Here is an 18,279-nt window from a genome sequence, read left to right as displayed (position 1 = left end):
TGAAGCAACATCCTCCACAACTAGACTGAAGAACAAAATGACAGCAACTTGTCTGTTCCCCTTCCCCCAGTTCCCCAGCACTGTTCCGATCCCCCCAATTCCCCAATAAAAAATCTTAAAAAAAAAAAAAAAGATCTACTTAAAAGCTATTAAGATAAGTTCTTTAAAAATGTACTGGCCCTTTCAGAAGCTAAGGTATTAAAATGGATGCAGTTTTGTTTGTTCGTTTCTTTTTTAATTGGAGAATTGGGGGATGGGAACAGACAAGTTGCTGTCCTTTTGTTCTTCAGTCTAGTTGTGGAGGACGTTGCTTCACTGGCCCAAGCTGGCACTATCATTGCGCTCTTCCCAGGTGAGGCAGATCAGTCGCTGGCTTCTGGATGGCCGCTCACTGCGGCTACTGGCCACTCACGCTGGCTACACACGGTAGCCCACGGCAACCCACTGCAGCAGGGGTTGCAGCCTATGCCGTCGCCGGCGACTCACGGGCAGCCCAGCTCCAGGTTGAGCTGTTGTTCAGCATGTTAGCTGTAGAGGGCAGTGTAACTGGCCCTCATATGTGGGATCCGAACCGGGGCCCTCTGGCGTCCCAAGCCAGCTCTTAACCAACGCACCACTTGGCCAGCCTGTGCAGTTTTAATTTCAAATTTTTCCAGAAAGCAGTGTACAGTTAGAAAGCAACTAACCTAATATTGTCATATGCCAGCACATGATATAAGTTTGATTTGAAGAATAATAGAGCATATACACTAACCAGAAGGGTAGGAAGAACTGTGGATGTACAGGTGGTATGGTGTACTGAAAAGAGCAAAACCGGAAGCAGTAAGCCTCGGTTTCTAGTTTCACTGAGCCAGCTGTATGAACGTGGCCAAGTCTCACTCTCCATGGGCCTTAATTCTCTGATAACAAAATGAGATGTAACTATAATATCCCAATTATCTTTTGCTGCTATAACATTCTATGACTGAAATAATGTGCCTGGTTTGGAAAGGGAGTTGGTGAGGGAGGAGAGGATGAGGAATGCAAAAGACCACCCACACAGGGATGCTGTTTATCAGGGGCATCATGTTGTACTACAAATAAACTTCATTTGCAAGAAACACAGTCTAACTCATCTGCTTGTCCCCAAATCTGCCAGTACTACTATATAACTAGCACTTACGTCTTCCTTCCAGGGCTTTTTCCATAAAGAACCAATGCTTTTAAATATTTCTTGACTTCTTTCAGAAGTAACAAATAAGTAATGATCAACCTAATTTAACAGTTAGGCTGGTTAACTCAGTTGGTTAGAGCACGGTGCTAACACCATGGTTGCCGGTTCGATCCCCGCATGGGCCACTGTGAGCTGCACCCTTCTTTTTAGATTCTTTTTTTTAATTGGGGAATTGGGGGAAGAACAGTGCTGGGGAATTGGGGGAAGGGGAACAGACAAGTTGCTGTCGTTTTGTTCTTCAGTCTAGTTGTGGAGGACGTTGCTTCACTGGCCCAAGTTGGCACCATCATTGTGCTCTTCCCAGGCGAGGCAGATCAGTCGCCGGCTTCTGGACGGCCGCTCACTGCGGCTGCTGGCCGCTCACGCTGGCTGCTGGCTACACACGGTAGCCCATGGCAACCCACTGCCACAGGGGCTGCAGCCTACGCCGTCGCTGGCGACTCATGGCAGCCCAGCTCCAGGTTGAGCTGTTGTTCAGCATCTTAGCTGTGGAGGGCAGTGTCACTGGCCCTCATATGTGGAATCCGAACCGGGGCCCTCTGGCATCCCAAGCCAGTTCTTAACCATCGCGCCACTTGGCCGGCCCTGCACCCTTCTTAAAACAGTCAACTATGCCATTGTAGCATGAAAGCAATGTGTAACTGATGACCATGGCTGTTCCCCATTAAAAAAAAAAAAAAAAAAGCTAGGCCATTGACTACACTCATTTATTAACTACAAAACTTACTGACCTGCACACCAATCTTATGGTGTAAAAGATTCAAATTCATGATTCACCAAAATTACTAATTAGTATATATCATGGACCCTTGGGACCACTCATGAATGGACTAATTCAAAAAATACTCAATCTGTGGATGATACATTCATGAACACCAAGACTCTTCCTAACTTCTCTTCCCTCTTCTACTCATGAATGGAAAGACAAATTAATACTTTGCTATCTTCTCTAATTCCCTAAAAACTCTCTTTCCCTATTAGCTTTTAATAAGAAAAGTCAAGACAATACAGCTAATAGGATGAGCAAAGCAGGTTAAGAAAATTCCACAGGAAGGGAGAAGGAAACACTTGAACGCAATGGCTACTTAGAAGAAAGGCTTGGAGTCCTACACTTAATACTGCAAAAGCATGTTTGTAAATATTAATGGCAGCCACAGTTGATGAAGGGAAAAAATCTGCTGTACAACAGACAAAGGATAGTAGTAGTGATGAGTGTTGGTAACAGTAAGGAGTTAGCAGGAACGGTCTCAAAGTATACATAAGTACTTGATTTACGTACTATTCTGTGTGTGTGTTTTTAATCAATAGCATGTGTGCTTAATGTCTACGTTTAGTTCCTCTATTTTTCATAAAAAGCCAGAATATCCAAATTGCACACAAATAATCTCGGATATACACTAGAATGTTGGAAGTAAAATGCCTGAAATTTATTTCAAAACAGTCTAGGGTGGAAAGACTATTTATAATTTATGCTGGAGGATGCATACTTTTGTTTTAGTTTAGAATTTTCCAAAAGTAAAAATTTATATTTAAAAAACTGTCTTCAGCACCTAACTTATAAACCTAGACTTGTAACATACGTGAAAATATATTATCACCAAAGAAAAGGATTTTTAGATTCTATTCCACACCAGGAACTAGGTACTCACTGACGTCCAAAACAGGTATTAGATAATCATCTCTGGAAATAGATTCCTATGCTACAGCTCCAGGTCGCTGCTACCTTTGAATTGCTGTCTTGACATTTATAACAAAACCACTCCTCACAACTGATACCTCCTCACTCCTCATGAGGTTCAAAATGGATTTTTGAACCCACAATATATGCTCAATGAATCCTTTATTAATCAACCCCCTCACTTTACCAGTTTCATTCCTCAGTTCTTCTTCTCTATGATGTACGGCAGCTGTTCAATCAGGAACCCTAGAATTCATTTTTTATTTTCTCCTTCCTGTCACCTCCCACATCTAATCCATCAGCAAGTCCTGAAACATGTAGTATCTCAAATCTGTCTATCCTCTCCAGCACTCCTTACCTTCACCCTAATACAAACCACATTTTGCCTAATCTATAAAAACAGCCTCTTTGTTGGTCTCTTTAATCCCTTCAACTCATGGCTGCTGTCATCCATTCTTCATATATTACATTTACCTAAATATAAATATTTACCTCAAACATAAATCAGATAATACATCACCTTGTAATTATCAGAAGCAAATGTTTGAGGTATGTGTATTATTTCCCTTTGAGGACTGACTACACATTTCGACAGAGCAATGCTTAACCATTTAACCATGCCAATGGATTTACACTGGTTTGCTGTATTCTATTCACATTCACTTACTTATTTGGTAGAAAACCCAGGCTCTAATTATGGAACTAGTCAACAGTGAGGTTCCAAACACCTAGTCATAAAATACCGGTGTTAGATGGCCTACATCAGACTATTTGTGATAACATCTCCCCTACTGTAACTTAAAATTGACTGGAAAACAATGGTTACACCAAAATCTAGAATTCTATTCTAAGCCAAAGAAAAACACAAATTGTTCAGACTTGAAATTTCTGGATTAATCATGGAAGGTTCCATGAATTTCAAGCACAATCCAATTTCATGATTTAAAATTGACTGGGACTTCCAGTGCTGGTGAAAGCAGAAGAGGCCCACAACGCCTAGCTCTCTGGCTAGTTACAACTAAAAGCTGTGGACAAAAATACAAAAAGCCACTTACCATGCAAAAATCTGTACATGAACGTTCATACTATTATTATTCATAATAGCCAAGAAGTGGAAACCCAAATGTCCATCAATGAGTAAATGGATAGACAAAACGTGGTGTATGCATATGATGGGATGTTATTCAGCAATAAGGAATGAGGTACTGATTAATGCTACAACATAAATGAATCTTCAAATCATTACACTGTGCAAAAGAAGCCAGTCACAAAAGACCACATATATGATTCCAATCCAAAATTTACAAATCCATGGAGACAGAAAGTACACTAGTAGTTACCTAGGGCTGGGGCATAGGAGAGGGTGGCAAGGAAGGGGAGTGATGGCTAATGAGTACAAGGTTTCTTTTCAGGGTGATGAAAATATTTTGGGTGAATTTACTAAATAAAACCACTGTATGCTGGGCCAGCCGACTGGCGCATTGGTTAAGAGCTGGCTTAGGACACCAGCTCTGAACAGTAGGGCTCCGGTTCGGATCCCACATGAGGGCCCGTGATGCTACGCTCTCTATAGCTAAAATGATGAACAACAGCTCGACCTGGAGCTGGGCTGCTGTGAGTCGCCGGCGACGGCATAGGCTGCAGCGGGGCTGCAGTGGGCTGCCATGAGCTACATGAGTGGCCAACAGTTATCGTGAGCAGCCAGCAGCCGGTGTGAGCTGCCGGGAGCCGCTGTGAGCGGCTGACTAATGACCGGCGACCGATTGCCTTACCCGGGAAGAGCACAGTGATCATACCAACATGGGCCAATGAAGCGACGTCATCCACAACTAGACTGAAGAACAAAAACAGTAATTTGTCTACCTGTCTGTTCCCCTTCCCCGATTCCGCAATGCTGTTCCCCTTCCCCCAATTCCCCAATAAAATCTTTTTTTTAAAAGTAACTACCTAAAACACTGAAAATTAAGAAAGCTAGCACACTGGGAAGTCACAACCTGATTCATATAGGGGTATGTAGTAAAATAACTTACTCTTACCTAAAGACAAGTCTGGCCTTTGCCCTTGGCTTTTAGGAGATAATCACTAGGCCCTACTGTGGCCTTAGGCCAGCAAAATAATAACATTGTAATAGAGAGTGGATGCTTTGAGCCATACAAACAATGGGATTTAGAGTGGGGGCTTGTGTCTCAATATATCAGTTGACCTCTAGAGGGGTTTGACACTGTAAACTGAGATCAGCCCTGTGGGTAATGAATCATGTCTACATGATGGGCCCCCAATAAAATCTCTGGAGACCGAGGCTCGAATGAGCTTCCTTGACTGGAAAAATTCTATGCATATTGTAACACATTGATGCTGATAATTAACACTGTCTTAAGTCATGGGAAGGGGGTCCCTAGAAGCTCTGTGGTTGGTACTTTACCTTTACTCGGCCCAGTATGTCTCTTCCCCTGGCTAATCGTAATCTTTATCCTTTTCCTGTATCCTTCCCATAACCATGAGTATAACAGTTTTTAGTGAATTTGCAAGTACTTCTAGCAAATGATCAAGCCTTGAGAGTAGTCTTGGGAACCCCTAAACAATGCAGTTGTTCTAATAAGTGAGGGTGGTCATGTGGACTGTTGCCTTTAATTTCACAGTTGGCTAAACTCTCGCACAGTGAGTTTTCTGGGTTTTCCTCTCACCACTTTGACTCAAGAGTAGGCCCTAGTTAAGGAGATATATTACGATAGGGGATAGATAAAATTCTCAGAAAAGCCCTCTTTGAACAGAAGACTGGGTAAAAAAAGACACTGCAGGCCGGGAGGCAGGGGGGTGTCCAGAGAGAAGACAACTGGAGAAAGGAATCCTCTAATTCCCACACAAAGCCTGGGCTCATCCCTGAACTGTGAATACTTGGGACATTCCCAACCAACACAGCAAAAGCTTTGAGAACTGAACCACTGCTCACATCTCAGACTACCCATGAGTAGCACGTGCATGGAACAGATCCAAAACGGCAGAGCAGAGGCCTTTAAAAACTGAACTGATTAATGATCCCACACCTACATAAGTAAGACAGACCATGTAGTCTGAGAACAACTGGGCTGACTGCCTACTTTAAAAAAAAAAAAAAAGAAAGGGCCAGCCAAGTGGCTTGGTGGTTAAGAGCTGGCTTGGGACGCCAGAGGGCCCCGGTTCGGATCCCACATATGAGGGCCAGTGACACTGCCCTGTGCAGCTAAGATGGTGAACAATGACAGCAACTTGTCTGTTCCCCTTCCCCCAATTCCCCAGCACTGTTCCCATCCCCCCAATTCCCCAATAAAAATCTTTAAAAAAAAAAAATTTGAAGAATGGCTGAAAATTTGCCAAATTTGGCAAAAGACATAAAGGTACAAATTCAAGAAGCTCAGTGAATGCTAAACAGATTAAACACAAAGAAATCCACACCTAGACACATCAAAAATCGAACTACTGAAAATTAAACAAAGAAATTATCTTGAAAGCAATCAGAGAAAACAAAGCATTACTTATATGAAAACAATGGGTCAAATGACCATGGATTTCTCATCAAAAACCATGGAGATCAGAAGGCAGTGGAGCAATATTTTTTAAGTACTGAGAGAAAAGAACTGTCAACACAGAATTCAATATCCAGAAAAAAAAAGATCTTCAAAATGAAGGCACAACAAAGACATTCTCAGAAGAAAACAGAATTCATCAACAGCAGACCTGCTCTAAAAGAAATACTAAAAGGAAAGTTCTTCAGGCTGAAGGAAAATGGTACTAGAGGGAAATGTGGAATTTAGGAAAAGAAGGAAGAACAAAAGAAATGATAAACATCTGGGTAAACACTGTTAAGTCTTTGAACCATTTATGACTGGAAAGCAAAATTCAGTGACACTGTCTGGTGGGGAATTCCATGTATGAGACCTAACGCCTACGACAACTATGAAAATAAAGGGCATGAGTAAAGGACTAAAATGGTAGTAAAGCTTCTACATTTTATTTAAGGTGGTAAAATAGTAACTCTAAGAAGTCAATGAAAGGTTTGGATGTATATTATAATCTCTAAAGCAACCACTTAAAAAACAAAGAGATATAGCCAAAAAGTTTTACACACACACACACACACTGCAAAACTCAATTCAAAAGAAGGCAGTACATACAGCTGAAACTAATTCTAAAAAATGTATATTTCACAATAAAAAATAATTTAAAAAAAGAAGGCAGTAGAGAGGTTACAGTGAAATAAAAAAATAAAAACAGAAAATAATAAAATGGCAGACTAAAGCTAATCATGTTGATTATCAAATTGGATTTTTAAAACTATATGCTATCAATAAAAACCCCACTATAAATATAAAAAAGACAAAGATAAAAGATTGCTCATGTGTTAAGAGTGAAAATCTTAGCTCCTATACAGGGAACAGCTGTGTATCAGTTTGGCTGGGGTGCAGACAGAAATAAATAAAGCAAACAAAAGTATGTAGGACCAATGATCTCAGTTATTCTACGGAAAACTACTAAAGGCTTCTGTGCCAGTTATCAATTTATTGACTTTTAGTTCTAAATCCAGCCTTCTTTGCCTTTCTCTGTGACAGCAGAGCTGGACCCTACAAACACTTCTCCTTTGCCAACTTGGCTCAAAATTAAGTTTTGTGAGTAGAGTGCTAAAGGGACACTGCAGAAGCAGGGGGAGGGGAGGAGGCTTTTCTTTCTGGTTAGTGTGCTCTGGCTTGCTTGCTCTTGTGGCATTACACACCCAGCAACAGGAGGGACACTCAATGGCATTCACCCTTCAGCAAGGATCAGCAGAACGCATGCGGGTAGCTTCACAGAAAATTATGCTGGTGCCTGAGCTGGAACCCCAGTGACTTGGACAGGTGCCCAGCAAGTTCTTCTAGTACCCAATAGGCGGTTTCCTATGTGTCCCCAAGCAACAGCACCAGTGACTTTGTAATCCACTGGACCAGAGCTCAACCTTCTCCATAGAAATCTGAATCGCAACCTAAGGATATAGAGGGGCCTCCTTGAAAGCTGGTTGTGGCAAAATATACATAATATACAAGTGACCATTTTAACCACTTTTAAGTGTACAATTCAGTGGCATTTCAATACATTCACAAAGTTGCGCAACCATTACCACTAATTATTTCCACAACTTTTTCATCATCCCCCAAAACACTCTGTACCAATTAAAAAATAACTCCCTATTATCCCCCCTTACTCTCAGCCCCTGGTAATTTCTATTCTACTTTCTGTTTCTGTAAGTTTGCCTACTCTAAGTATCTCATGTAAGTGAAATTGTACAATATTTGTTCTTTTGTGCCTGGCTTATTTCACTTAGCATGTTTTTAATGTTCATCCATGTTGTATGTATCAGAATTTCATTCATTCTTAAAGCTGAATAATTCCATTGAATGTATATATATCACATTTTATTTACCCACTCAACAGCTGATGGACATTTGGGCTGTTTCCACTTAAATATATTATAAAATAAAACAAAACAATCTAGTATAGAATAATCAAAATTTAGCAAGATCCTTCAAAATGGGGGAGCAGAGGAAAAACTAAAAAGGGAAAAGGAAAAGCCATTGTATTGAGGACTGAGAAAGAAAAATAAAACTGTAAGAAGCAGCACATCTTCAATAAGCACATTATCTATTTCATTCTGTAATCTGTCTAGAAACTTTAAAGATTGTAAGACTACCATTTGACACATCACAGCAGCAAGAGAGTAAGTGTAACTATGTTTGAATGTCATCTTCCAACCACTGATACTTCATATATTATTAACAAGTAGGCTTTCAATACCTGTTATGTGCCAAGCACTACAGGAAGGGTGGACGGGGAAGAACAGACAATGTCACTGCCCTCGTGGAGCTGGCTTAATATAAGCGATAGAGAAGCTATCTGATTTAAGATCACAAAAATATTTAATTTTAAACCTGAAGTGCTGTGAAGAAAGAACACAGAACACTGTAATAAACTAAAAAAGGAAAATGTGATCTAGACCAGGAAGTGTCAAAGTTCTCTGAAAAAAACATATTCAAACTGACACCTGAAAAATAAATAAGAGTTAAGTGAGGGAAAACATGCCCCTTGCTAAGGGGTCAGAATGTACAAAGGCTGAGGTGGGAAGCAGCTTCCCTACATATCTGGGAACCGACAAACCAAAAATGATACTTAAACCTATGAAAATGGACAAAAGTGCACGTCATTTGGGGAGAAGGTAATGAGAAGGAAAACTTAGAGAGGAAAAAAGGACAGCAGGAATGTTTGTGGTCACTTCAGGTAACAAAAAAGTTTCAAGAAGGAAGTAGTAGTCAGATGTGTGAAATAATGCTGAGAAGCCAAGAAAAACTAAAAGTCCTGTGGAGTTGACAAAATACAAGTCACTGGTGACTTAGAAAACACTGTTTTGTGGTCATATAACTGCATCACCACAACAATCTAGTTTAACCAAGAATAGCTACTTGTAAACTATTGTCACTAAATGAAGCCAGAAGCTTTTTTTCATGACTCTACCATCTTGTTTTTTTTTTTTACTAGTTCTTCCTTTTCTTCTTTCTATGCTTTATGTATTTATTATTCTTTATTTGCTATTCTCGCCTGCTCCCTAGGAATGATGACAAGTTTAAAGTCACAGAGCCTTATTATGTTAAGACATGGATGATCAATCCTGCAATTGGCGCCTGGACCTAAGGGACAGATGGAGTCTGATCTCTCTATACCAGATTTCCTGGCTATTTCCCCAGTGTGTATCTAATTTTATGAAAATGAGTGAAATCTCTAGCTCATACCTATTCAGTAAGACCTAATAGTGTTAATAAAAGGATATTAGAATACCTTAGTAGAATTTGTTCCTAAGAGTCACAATAATCACTATCCTTTTCTCCTGTAGACGTGTAAAAATTGATCTGTGATTAAATGTGTTTTATGCTTTATGTTTAATCTAATTCAAATAAAAGTTTACAAATATATCAATACATTTTTTAAATAATTTACAAAAAAATATGTTTAAAAGCTAATTCTTTAAATGCATTTTAATGTTTTAATTTACAAAGCTTCACACAATTTTTCAGGGACATACATTACATAAAGTGAGATATACTAATTTATACTTCATTGTTTCATATTATTAAAGCAAACCTAATTTATTCCCAGCCTACTGACATTTGGCCATAAATCAAAACTTTTTAACAGCATTAGAAAAGAAAGGCCAATAAAAAAATCTCAAATTGAATTTCATGTTAAAGAAAAGAAAATGAGAATTAAAACCTAGAATATGTAATAACTATTGGGTTGTCGGAAAAGTCATGACGCATTTTTGAAACGAAAATCAGAAAAAATACGTCATAACTTTTCCGACAACCCAATATTTATCAAAAAATATACTGCTGTCTATTTACAAATATATCAGCATAGTTCACTATTTCTCAATAGGAACACTACTGACATCTAAGCTGAAGAATTCTTCAATGTGAAGGACTGTCCAACACAATGCAAGCCATTTAGCATCCCTGCAACCTGCTCATTAAATGTCATAGTGCTCCCTCCTTTCTAGTCATTGTGACATTCAAAAACAGCCCCCAAAATTCTGAACACTTTCCCTAAGGATGTTACACAGTACTACCCCCAGTTGAGGACAACAAGTAGCAGTTTGAAAAGTTTAAAAGCACCGCAACCTTTTCCTATCTTAATGAAAATACCTCAAATGTAGACTCCCAGGTTTCTGCCTTAACATACATTGAACATAATTTTAACATTTCTTGATGACAAAGATCTTGATTATGAACAAGGACTATTACATGCTACTTTAATATCATAAGGCTTTTAGAAATTACAGTGTGTTTTATCTTTGGTCCTATATTAGTTGGCCCCAGGCTGCTGTATTTGAACATAACAAAACTATTGTTTAAAATTTATACTCTTTTATTCTTTTAAGCTAAGGTTATTTCTCCCTAGACTGTCTACCTCTGGCACTTCCCTTGCAGTAGAGTACTTTTTATCTGCCAATGACCAAGCTTATTACATCAAAAGCCTGAATTGATAGATTAAGGCTTGAAGATGGCTCCAGGCCTTCCTAAGAATTACAGTGCATGGGTGTGGAGATAGCTACTTTCTAAGTTTTTAAACTTACTTTTGGTTTTATAACTGTGCTATGATTGAAAACTCCAAAGATCTGACAACTGGATAAATCAGAAATTAACATGCAGTTATTACTAAATAATCAATCCTTAGGACTAAAGTACACTGCTATATACTATAAAATACTCTAATCAAGTTCATAATTATTACTAATAATATTTAAATAACTCACCTGATTTCTTTTAGTCCTTCTCTCTGGATAACTTGAAGAATTTCTTTATGACTCATGGGTGTATTGGGGTATTTTTCTAAGACCTGAGAAACAAGTATATAATAATAAATTATTTCTTCTTATTTTAAGTTCTTCTTATAACTATATATGTAATTATATTTCTTATTCTTGTTATAACTACGTATTAATTTCATCCAGCACATACATATCCAGACACAAGACTTTTCATCCCTTATATTCTGGGGTAATAAGAAAAGTGGGAAATTAATGGAATATAAATAGGATCTTCTCCCCTTTAGTTGCAAACAAGTTAAAACCTGAAGCAGAAATAAGATAGGAAAGATTAATAACCCAATTATTTATTATTAATGCATAGTATGAAATTGTTTATTTTCTGCCTCCACCCCTACACCACATGCCTACCTGTAGATCTACTGTAAGCACTTTCAAGAGTATTGATCTTCACACTTTCAACAAAGCCTAGAACGGCATGGATGCTCAAAAATTCTCAATCAAAATGAAGTAAGCAGTTTATCCTGTTTCTCCCACCGAATATGTATAACTAAAAACCTGAACAGAATGAATGCAGAACTACCTGAAGACTCTGAAACTGATAGCAGTTAGCTGAGGAAAACACAACTAGAAGTACTACTAATGCGGCAGTGAGCTGCCTAGTTTTGATTCCTCTGGGACCACTCAGCCTAAAGTCAATGCGAGTCCAAACTCAGAACTGCACACTAAGTGCAGACAGAAATGGCCCCAAAAGAAGTCATCTCTTTTTTTTATATGAGGAGCAGTAAAGGGGGAGGGCAATCCTCTGGGGGTTTTACCCCTTTCTCTTGGCCCCTGTCCCCAAGCAATCCAAAGGCAGCAGCTGTGGCACTGATGAGATCAGCAATGTCTAGACAGGGACCTAAACCTCCAAGAAAGAGGAACCTTTCTGTCCCCACAAATGTGAAGGGAATCCCCATGGCTTATATTCTTTCCCAACCATCCTGCATTGAAGGCAGATGCAGTTGTAGAAGTGTGTGACAAAACAGGGAAATGACAACCCCAGTTGTCTAGTCACACGACAAGGGAGAAGGGTCTCTTGAAGCCAGCAAGTGTCAAGGAACTTGCAAAGAGAAAGGAGCTTGAGAAAGTGCTAACATGAATTTCTATAAACACTCCTCGGGTCACCCCAGGGCTATGCATATGTGGGCCAGACCCTAAACATACTATGTATTGGGTTGCCAAATTAGCCACTAGGTGGCACACATGCAGAAATATAGAACAGCTCAGCAAAGACTATGATAAGTAGACATTGGAATTTTAGTGTACAGAAGGTAGGCAGAAACTTGACCTGAACCTAACAAGGTCAAAGCCTGCTTAAAAAATCCTCCCATTCCTAAAAAAATAAAATTAAATTAAAATAAAATAAAATAAAATAAATAAACATTCTCTATAGGACTTAAACAAGACAGAGTATCACAACATCAAAATATTTAATATACAATCCAAAATTACCTGACGTATGAGAAACCAGGAAAATCGTAATATCTCACAAAGGAAAAGACAACCTACACACAAGACAAAGATGGCAAGATGCTAAAACTATCAGACAAAACTTTAAACCGCTATTATAACCATGCTTCAAGAAATCAGGAAAAATATTCTTTAAAAAATAGATAAGAAAGTTTCAGCATAGAAATAAAATTATTATTCAGTGTGTATAACAAATAATAAAATTTGGGGGCTAAATAATTCAATAAACAAAATTTCCTTGAGGAGCACAACTGCAGAATGGAGATAATAGAGGGAAAAATACGTGAACTTGAAGATAGAACCATAGAAATTATCCTATCCGATGAACAGAGAAACAACTGATAGAATAAATAAATGAACAGTCAACAGGACAAGTCAAAAGGTCTACCAGTCATGTCACCAGAGTCCCAAAAGGAGAGGAAAATGAGTACAGCACAGAAAACACATGTGAAGAAATAGCAGTAGCACACTTCCCAAATTTAGTGAAAGATATACACTTAAAATTTCAGGAAAGTCAATGAATTTTAAACAACATAAATTCATAGAAATCCATACCCAGATATATCACAGCCAACTAACTACTGAAAACTACAGACAATAACAACAACAAAATCTTGAAAGCACCCAAGGAAAAACAATATCCCATTTAGGATAACAACAATACAAGTGACTGGATTTCTAATCAGAAATCGTGGAAGGCAGAAGCAGTGGGAGAACATGTTAAAGTGCTGAAAGAACAGGACTATCAATCCCAAATTCCCATCTAGCAAAAATAGCTTTCAAGAATGAAGGGGGAAAGGGCCGGCCGAGCGGCTCAGTTGGTTAAGAGTTGGTTTGAGATGTCAGCTCTGAGCAGCAGGACCCCGGTTCAGATCCCACATGAGGGCCAGTGACGCTGCGCCCTCTGCAGCTAGGATGGTGAACAAAAGCTCGACCTGGAGCTGGGCTGCCGTGAGTTGCCAGCAATGGCGTAGGCTGCAGTGGGCTGCCATAAAGCTACCGTGAGCAGCCGGGAGAGCTACCGTGTGCAGCCCTCCAATGGCTGGCGACCGACTGCCTCAGCCGGGAAGAGTGAAATGGTCACAATACCAACATGGGCCAGTGAAGCGATGTCCTCCACAACTAGACTGAAGAACCAAATGACAGCAACTTGTCTGTTCCCCTTCCCTGATTCCCCAACGTTGTTCCCCTCGCCCAATTCCCCAATAAAATCTTAAAAAAAAAAAAGAATGAAGGGGGAAAAAAACAATACAAAAAATAAAAAGAATGAAGGGGGAATCAAAACATTCTCAGAAAAAGGAAAACTAAGGGTATTTGCCACTAGCAGATGTGCTTTAAAATACCTTCTTGTAAGTCAATTCTGGTTTCCTTTTTTTTTTGAAAAGAGAACTAATAACATTTTAATTTAACTTCAAGTTTCCTTTTTTTTTAAGATCCAAATTTTAGGCAGAAACTCTTATACCTAAATTGCTTCCCATTCTTAACATTTAAAAAATAAAACTTGGTAATTAAAAGATGCCAGTGAAAGCTAAAATTGAACCAATTCTCAAGAATCTATATGTTAGCAACAAAAGAATATTAACTAGTATTGCAAGTTAGTAACAACAGATACAGGACTTGTGTAATAGGAATCATTAAAGTCAGATATTCTAGATTGGCCATTAAAGCGCCACAATGTGATATCAGCAACTACCACTTATGAAGAAGATACAAACAAGTGCTATCTATACATCCTATCAGTTAAGTCTCAGGAGCCTTATAAAGGAAGCATTATTACCCCCATTTAAAAAAGGGATAACTAATGCTCAATAAGTAAGTTTCCAAACATAATACTGCAAGATAAGTGGCAGCCAGGATTCAAACTCAGGGCTATCTTACACCACTACAGGACACTGTGTCCTGGGTCTGCTATATAGAAATGCTACAAATACGTTTATCATCGTCCTTATCATCGTCCTTGATCTCTCTGCCCACCTGACAACGTTATTAACATTCCCTTCTTAGACATTGCTCTTCTCAGACTTTCTTCTTTCCAAAATGTTTCTTCTTACTCTTCTTTGTAGATGTCTTTTTCTATGCCTGTCCCTTAAATATTTTACAAGCATGAATTTGCAGCTTTTGCTTTTCACTCCATGAGCTCACCCTGAATAATACCATCTATTCCCAAACCTTCAATCGCCCCTATTTTGATCAATGAAAACAGCAACACAGTCTGCATATAACTGTCTTTTAAATTAAATATCAACCCCACTGGATGTTCCATAAACATATCAAACTTAACATGCTCAAAATTTAACTTATTATTACTTTTATCCATCTTAAGGCCCTCTGAGAACACTAGGCCTTTATCATCTATACTCATATGCCAAATATGTGTAAAACCACTGAAAACGAAGAAAAATACACCATGGACATGAACAGATAGTTCATAAAAGAGTTAATACAACTGGATAAAAACCATATGAAAAAGCATTTGCATCCTAAAATATTGAGAGATGAAATTATATAATGTATGGGATTTGTTTCAAAATTATACAGGAGGAAATTTAGATAGGGGTTTAAATATAGCGAGACTGGATATAAATTGATCTTTATAGAAGCTAGATGATCGGTACAAAGATATTTATTATATTACTGTCTACTTTTATGTACACATTGAGTATCTCATTAAAATTTATGGGGAAAAAACGAAACAGAATGTTTGACTTTACTAACAAATACGAATATCATATTTCAATGCTTTTTTCCCTAATTTGGATAGCAAAAACTTGGCAACAATAAATGACACCATGAAATGAATATGTACACATAATACAGTACTTAAACTATTGAGAATTTAAGAAAATATTGTTACTCATTAAAAAAAATTTAAAGGCTACTTATCCAATAATAGTATATTCAAGAAACTGGTATGTCTACACAACTGAATATTATACGGTCATAAATGATAAGGGATAATGACTTGCAGGGGCTGGGGGTGGGAGGTGGGTGACCTCTCATGGCCTCCCTCAAAGCTAGGTAAGGAACACAAATTCTGGACAACAGAATATGAAGGGGAATGATAATTTCAAAACCCCAGATCTTCAATGGGCAGAGGCATGTCCCTCTTTGGCCCCTTTTTCACCCTGAGTGTTTTGAAAACAGAGGAGGTGACAAGCCATTCTGATCCATGCAAGTAAGGACATACCCTAAAAATGGTGGACTGACTACACCTCCAGGCTGCTCATGAAGGAGAAATAAACTTCTCAATCATTTAAGGAACTGCTATACACAGCCAAAGCTATACCTAACTAATATGACTCACTTGTATATTCACATGACAGTAAGTGACCTTCTTAAAACTTAAATTAGGGTCAGCCGAATGGCACGTTGGTTAGGAGTTGGCTTGGGATGCTGGCTCTGAGCTGCAGGGCCCCGGTTTGGGTCCCCCATTAGGGCCAGTGATGCTGCGCCCTCTACAGCTAAGATGGTGAACAACAGCTCAACCTGGAGCTGGGCTGCCCTGAGTCGCCGGCAATGGCGTAGGCTGCAGCCCCTGCTGCAGTGGGATGCCGTAAGCTACCATGAGCGGCCGGCAGCCAGCGTGAGCTGCCAAGAGCCACCATGAGCGGCCGTCCAGTGGCCGGCAACTCATCTGCCTCACCGTGAAGAGCGCAATAACACCAACATGGGCCAGTGCAGCGACGTCCTCCACAACTAGGCTGAAGAACAAAAGGACAGCAACTTGTCTGTTCCCCTTCCCCAATTCCCCAGTAAAAATATATTTAAAAAAACAAACTTAAATTAAATTATTCTTCTGGTTTTAAGCTCCCTATCACTTTTATTAAATTAACTAAAATTAGAATAAAATCTGAATTGCTTTATACAGCTTAAAAGATTCTCCATGAAACACTGTGTCTCACTTTTCTCACATTACCTTGCCCTTCCTCAAACATAACAAATTTATTCCAAATTCTGGGCCTTTGTACACGCTCCCTCCTCCTGCAATGCTTTTCCCCAGAAAAATCACTTGACTTTCTCCCTTCATTTCCACAGATACACTTTTTTTTTAACATTTTATTGGGGAATTGTGGGGGAACAGTGTTGGGGAATCGGGGAAGGAAAACAGACAGGTAGATAAATTCCTGTTTTGTTCTTCAGTCTAGTTGTGGAGGACATCGCTTCACTAGCCCATGTTGGTATGATCTTTGCGCTCTTCCCGGGTGAGGAAATTGGTCGCTGGTCATTGGTCGGCAGCTCACGACGGCTCACCGCAGCTCTAGCTGGTTGCCAGCCACTCATGTAGCTCTCGGCAGCCCGCTGCAGCCTATGCCGTCGCCAGCGACTCACAGCAGCCCAGCTCCAGGTCGAGCTGTTGTTTATCATCTTAGCTGTAGAGGGCGCAGCGTCACTGGCCCTTAACGTGGGATCTGAATGGCAGCCCTGCTGCTCAGAACTGGTGCTCCTAAGTGAGCTCTTAACCAACTGAGCCACTCGGCTGGCCCTCCACAGATACTCTTAACCACTCTAAAATATACTCAGACACTCACAAGTAGTACCACCCCTAACCGTAAAAATTTTACACCTCTCCCTTAATTCCTACATATTTATAACTGCCTCACAGCTTATAAACATTGCACAGCCATTCTATTTCTTTTGATCCTCACAACAACCCAAGAAAGAGCACAGCATAGGATTACTTTATGTCTATTTTACCAGGAAGGAAAGTAAGACTCAGAGAAGTTATACAGCATAGCCTGAACTCAGATGGCAGAGCTCTTAATTCCCCAGGCTAAAGAGGGTAATAATAAAGCTTTACATGAAGTAAGAGTTCAATGAAGAAAAAATTTTCCTTTTGTTAGCTAAAATATGCATTGGAATGAAAATTATTCCTCTGCTGAATGATGGGTAGGTTATTACTTGTTGAGGCAGAAAAGCTAACAGGATTGGAGAAATGTCACTTGCTATTTTGATTAAGAGGGGGATGGGACCATCAACCATAAAGATCAGATAGAGACCTTTTTCTCACAGGTCTATTTTGAAATGTGACAAAACTAGCTTAATGAAAATGTTAGACCCCATGTATGTCTATAATTACATTATATCTAAGTATCCTAAGACGTGGGTTTCTGGCTCTGCCTTTGATAATGAGTAAGAATATAAAACTGAAAACCAAGATCCTTGTGGGGCCTAGGAAGATTCTGAGTATTTCTCAAACTGTGTTTCTCAAACTCTAGTGTTAATTAGGCTAATATTCTACCAACTTCCAATGATATTTCATGGTATTCCACATGCAAATTGATTCCAGGTGCTGAGTTAAACCTACATACAGTCACAAACACCATACATATAGCAAAAAGGATCTCCCCCAATGATAATACATATTCATTTCTATTGATAGAAAATTGAAAAGACACATACAAAAGGCTGGCCGAGTGGCGTGTTGGTTAAGAACTGGCTTGGGACGCCAGAGGGCCCCGGTTCATATCCCACATATAAGGGCCAGTGATATTGCCCTCTGCAGCTAAGATGGTGAACGGCAGCTCGACCTGGAGCTGTGCTGCCATGGGTCAC

General features: G+C 39.3%; 1 protein-coding gene across 4 annotated transcripts in view; it reads right to left on the bottom strand.

Moving 5' to 3' along the window:
* Positions 1-18,279, bottom strand: part of ASXL2 (ASXL transcriptional regulator 2) — a 143,484-nt gene that overhangs the window by 84,736 nt on the left and 40,469 nt on the right. For 3 of the 4 annotated variants that reach the window (XM_019643761.1, XM_019644008.1, XM_019643926.1), the window contains exons 2-3: positions 11,203-11,285; positions 7,858-7,860 (exon numbers count right to left, since the gene is read on the bottom strand). In XM_019643761.1, coding sequence (XP_019499306.1) covers positions 7,858-7,860; positions 11,203-11,285 — 86 coding nt within the window. The remainder of the gene's footprint in view (positions 1-7,857; positions 7,861-11,202; positions 11,286-18,279) is intronic. The other variant, XM_019643852.1, reaches the window with a different exon arrangement.

The sequence above is a fragment of the Hipposideros armiger genome, unplaced genomic scaffold (assembly GCF_001890085.2).
Source record: "Hipposideros armiger isolate ML-2016 unplaced genomic scaffold, ASM189008v1 scaffold_0, whole genome shotgun sequence".
Taxonomy (NCBI): Eukaryota; Metazoa; Chordata; class Mammalia; order Chiroptera; family Hipposideridae; genus Hipposideros; species Hipposideros armiger.
This window is presented reverse-complemented; position numbering and strand designations above follow the sequence as displayed.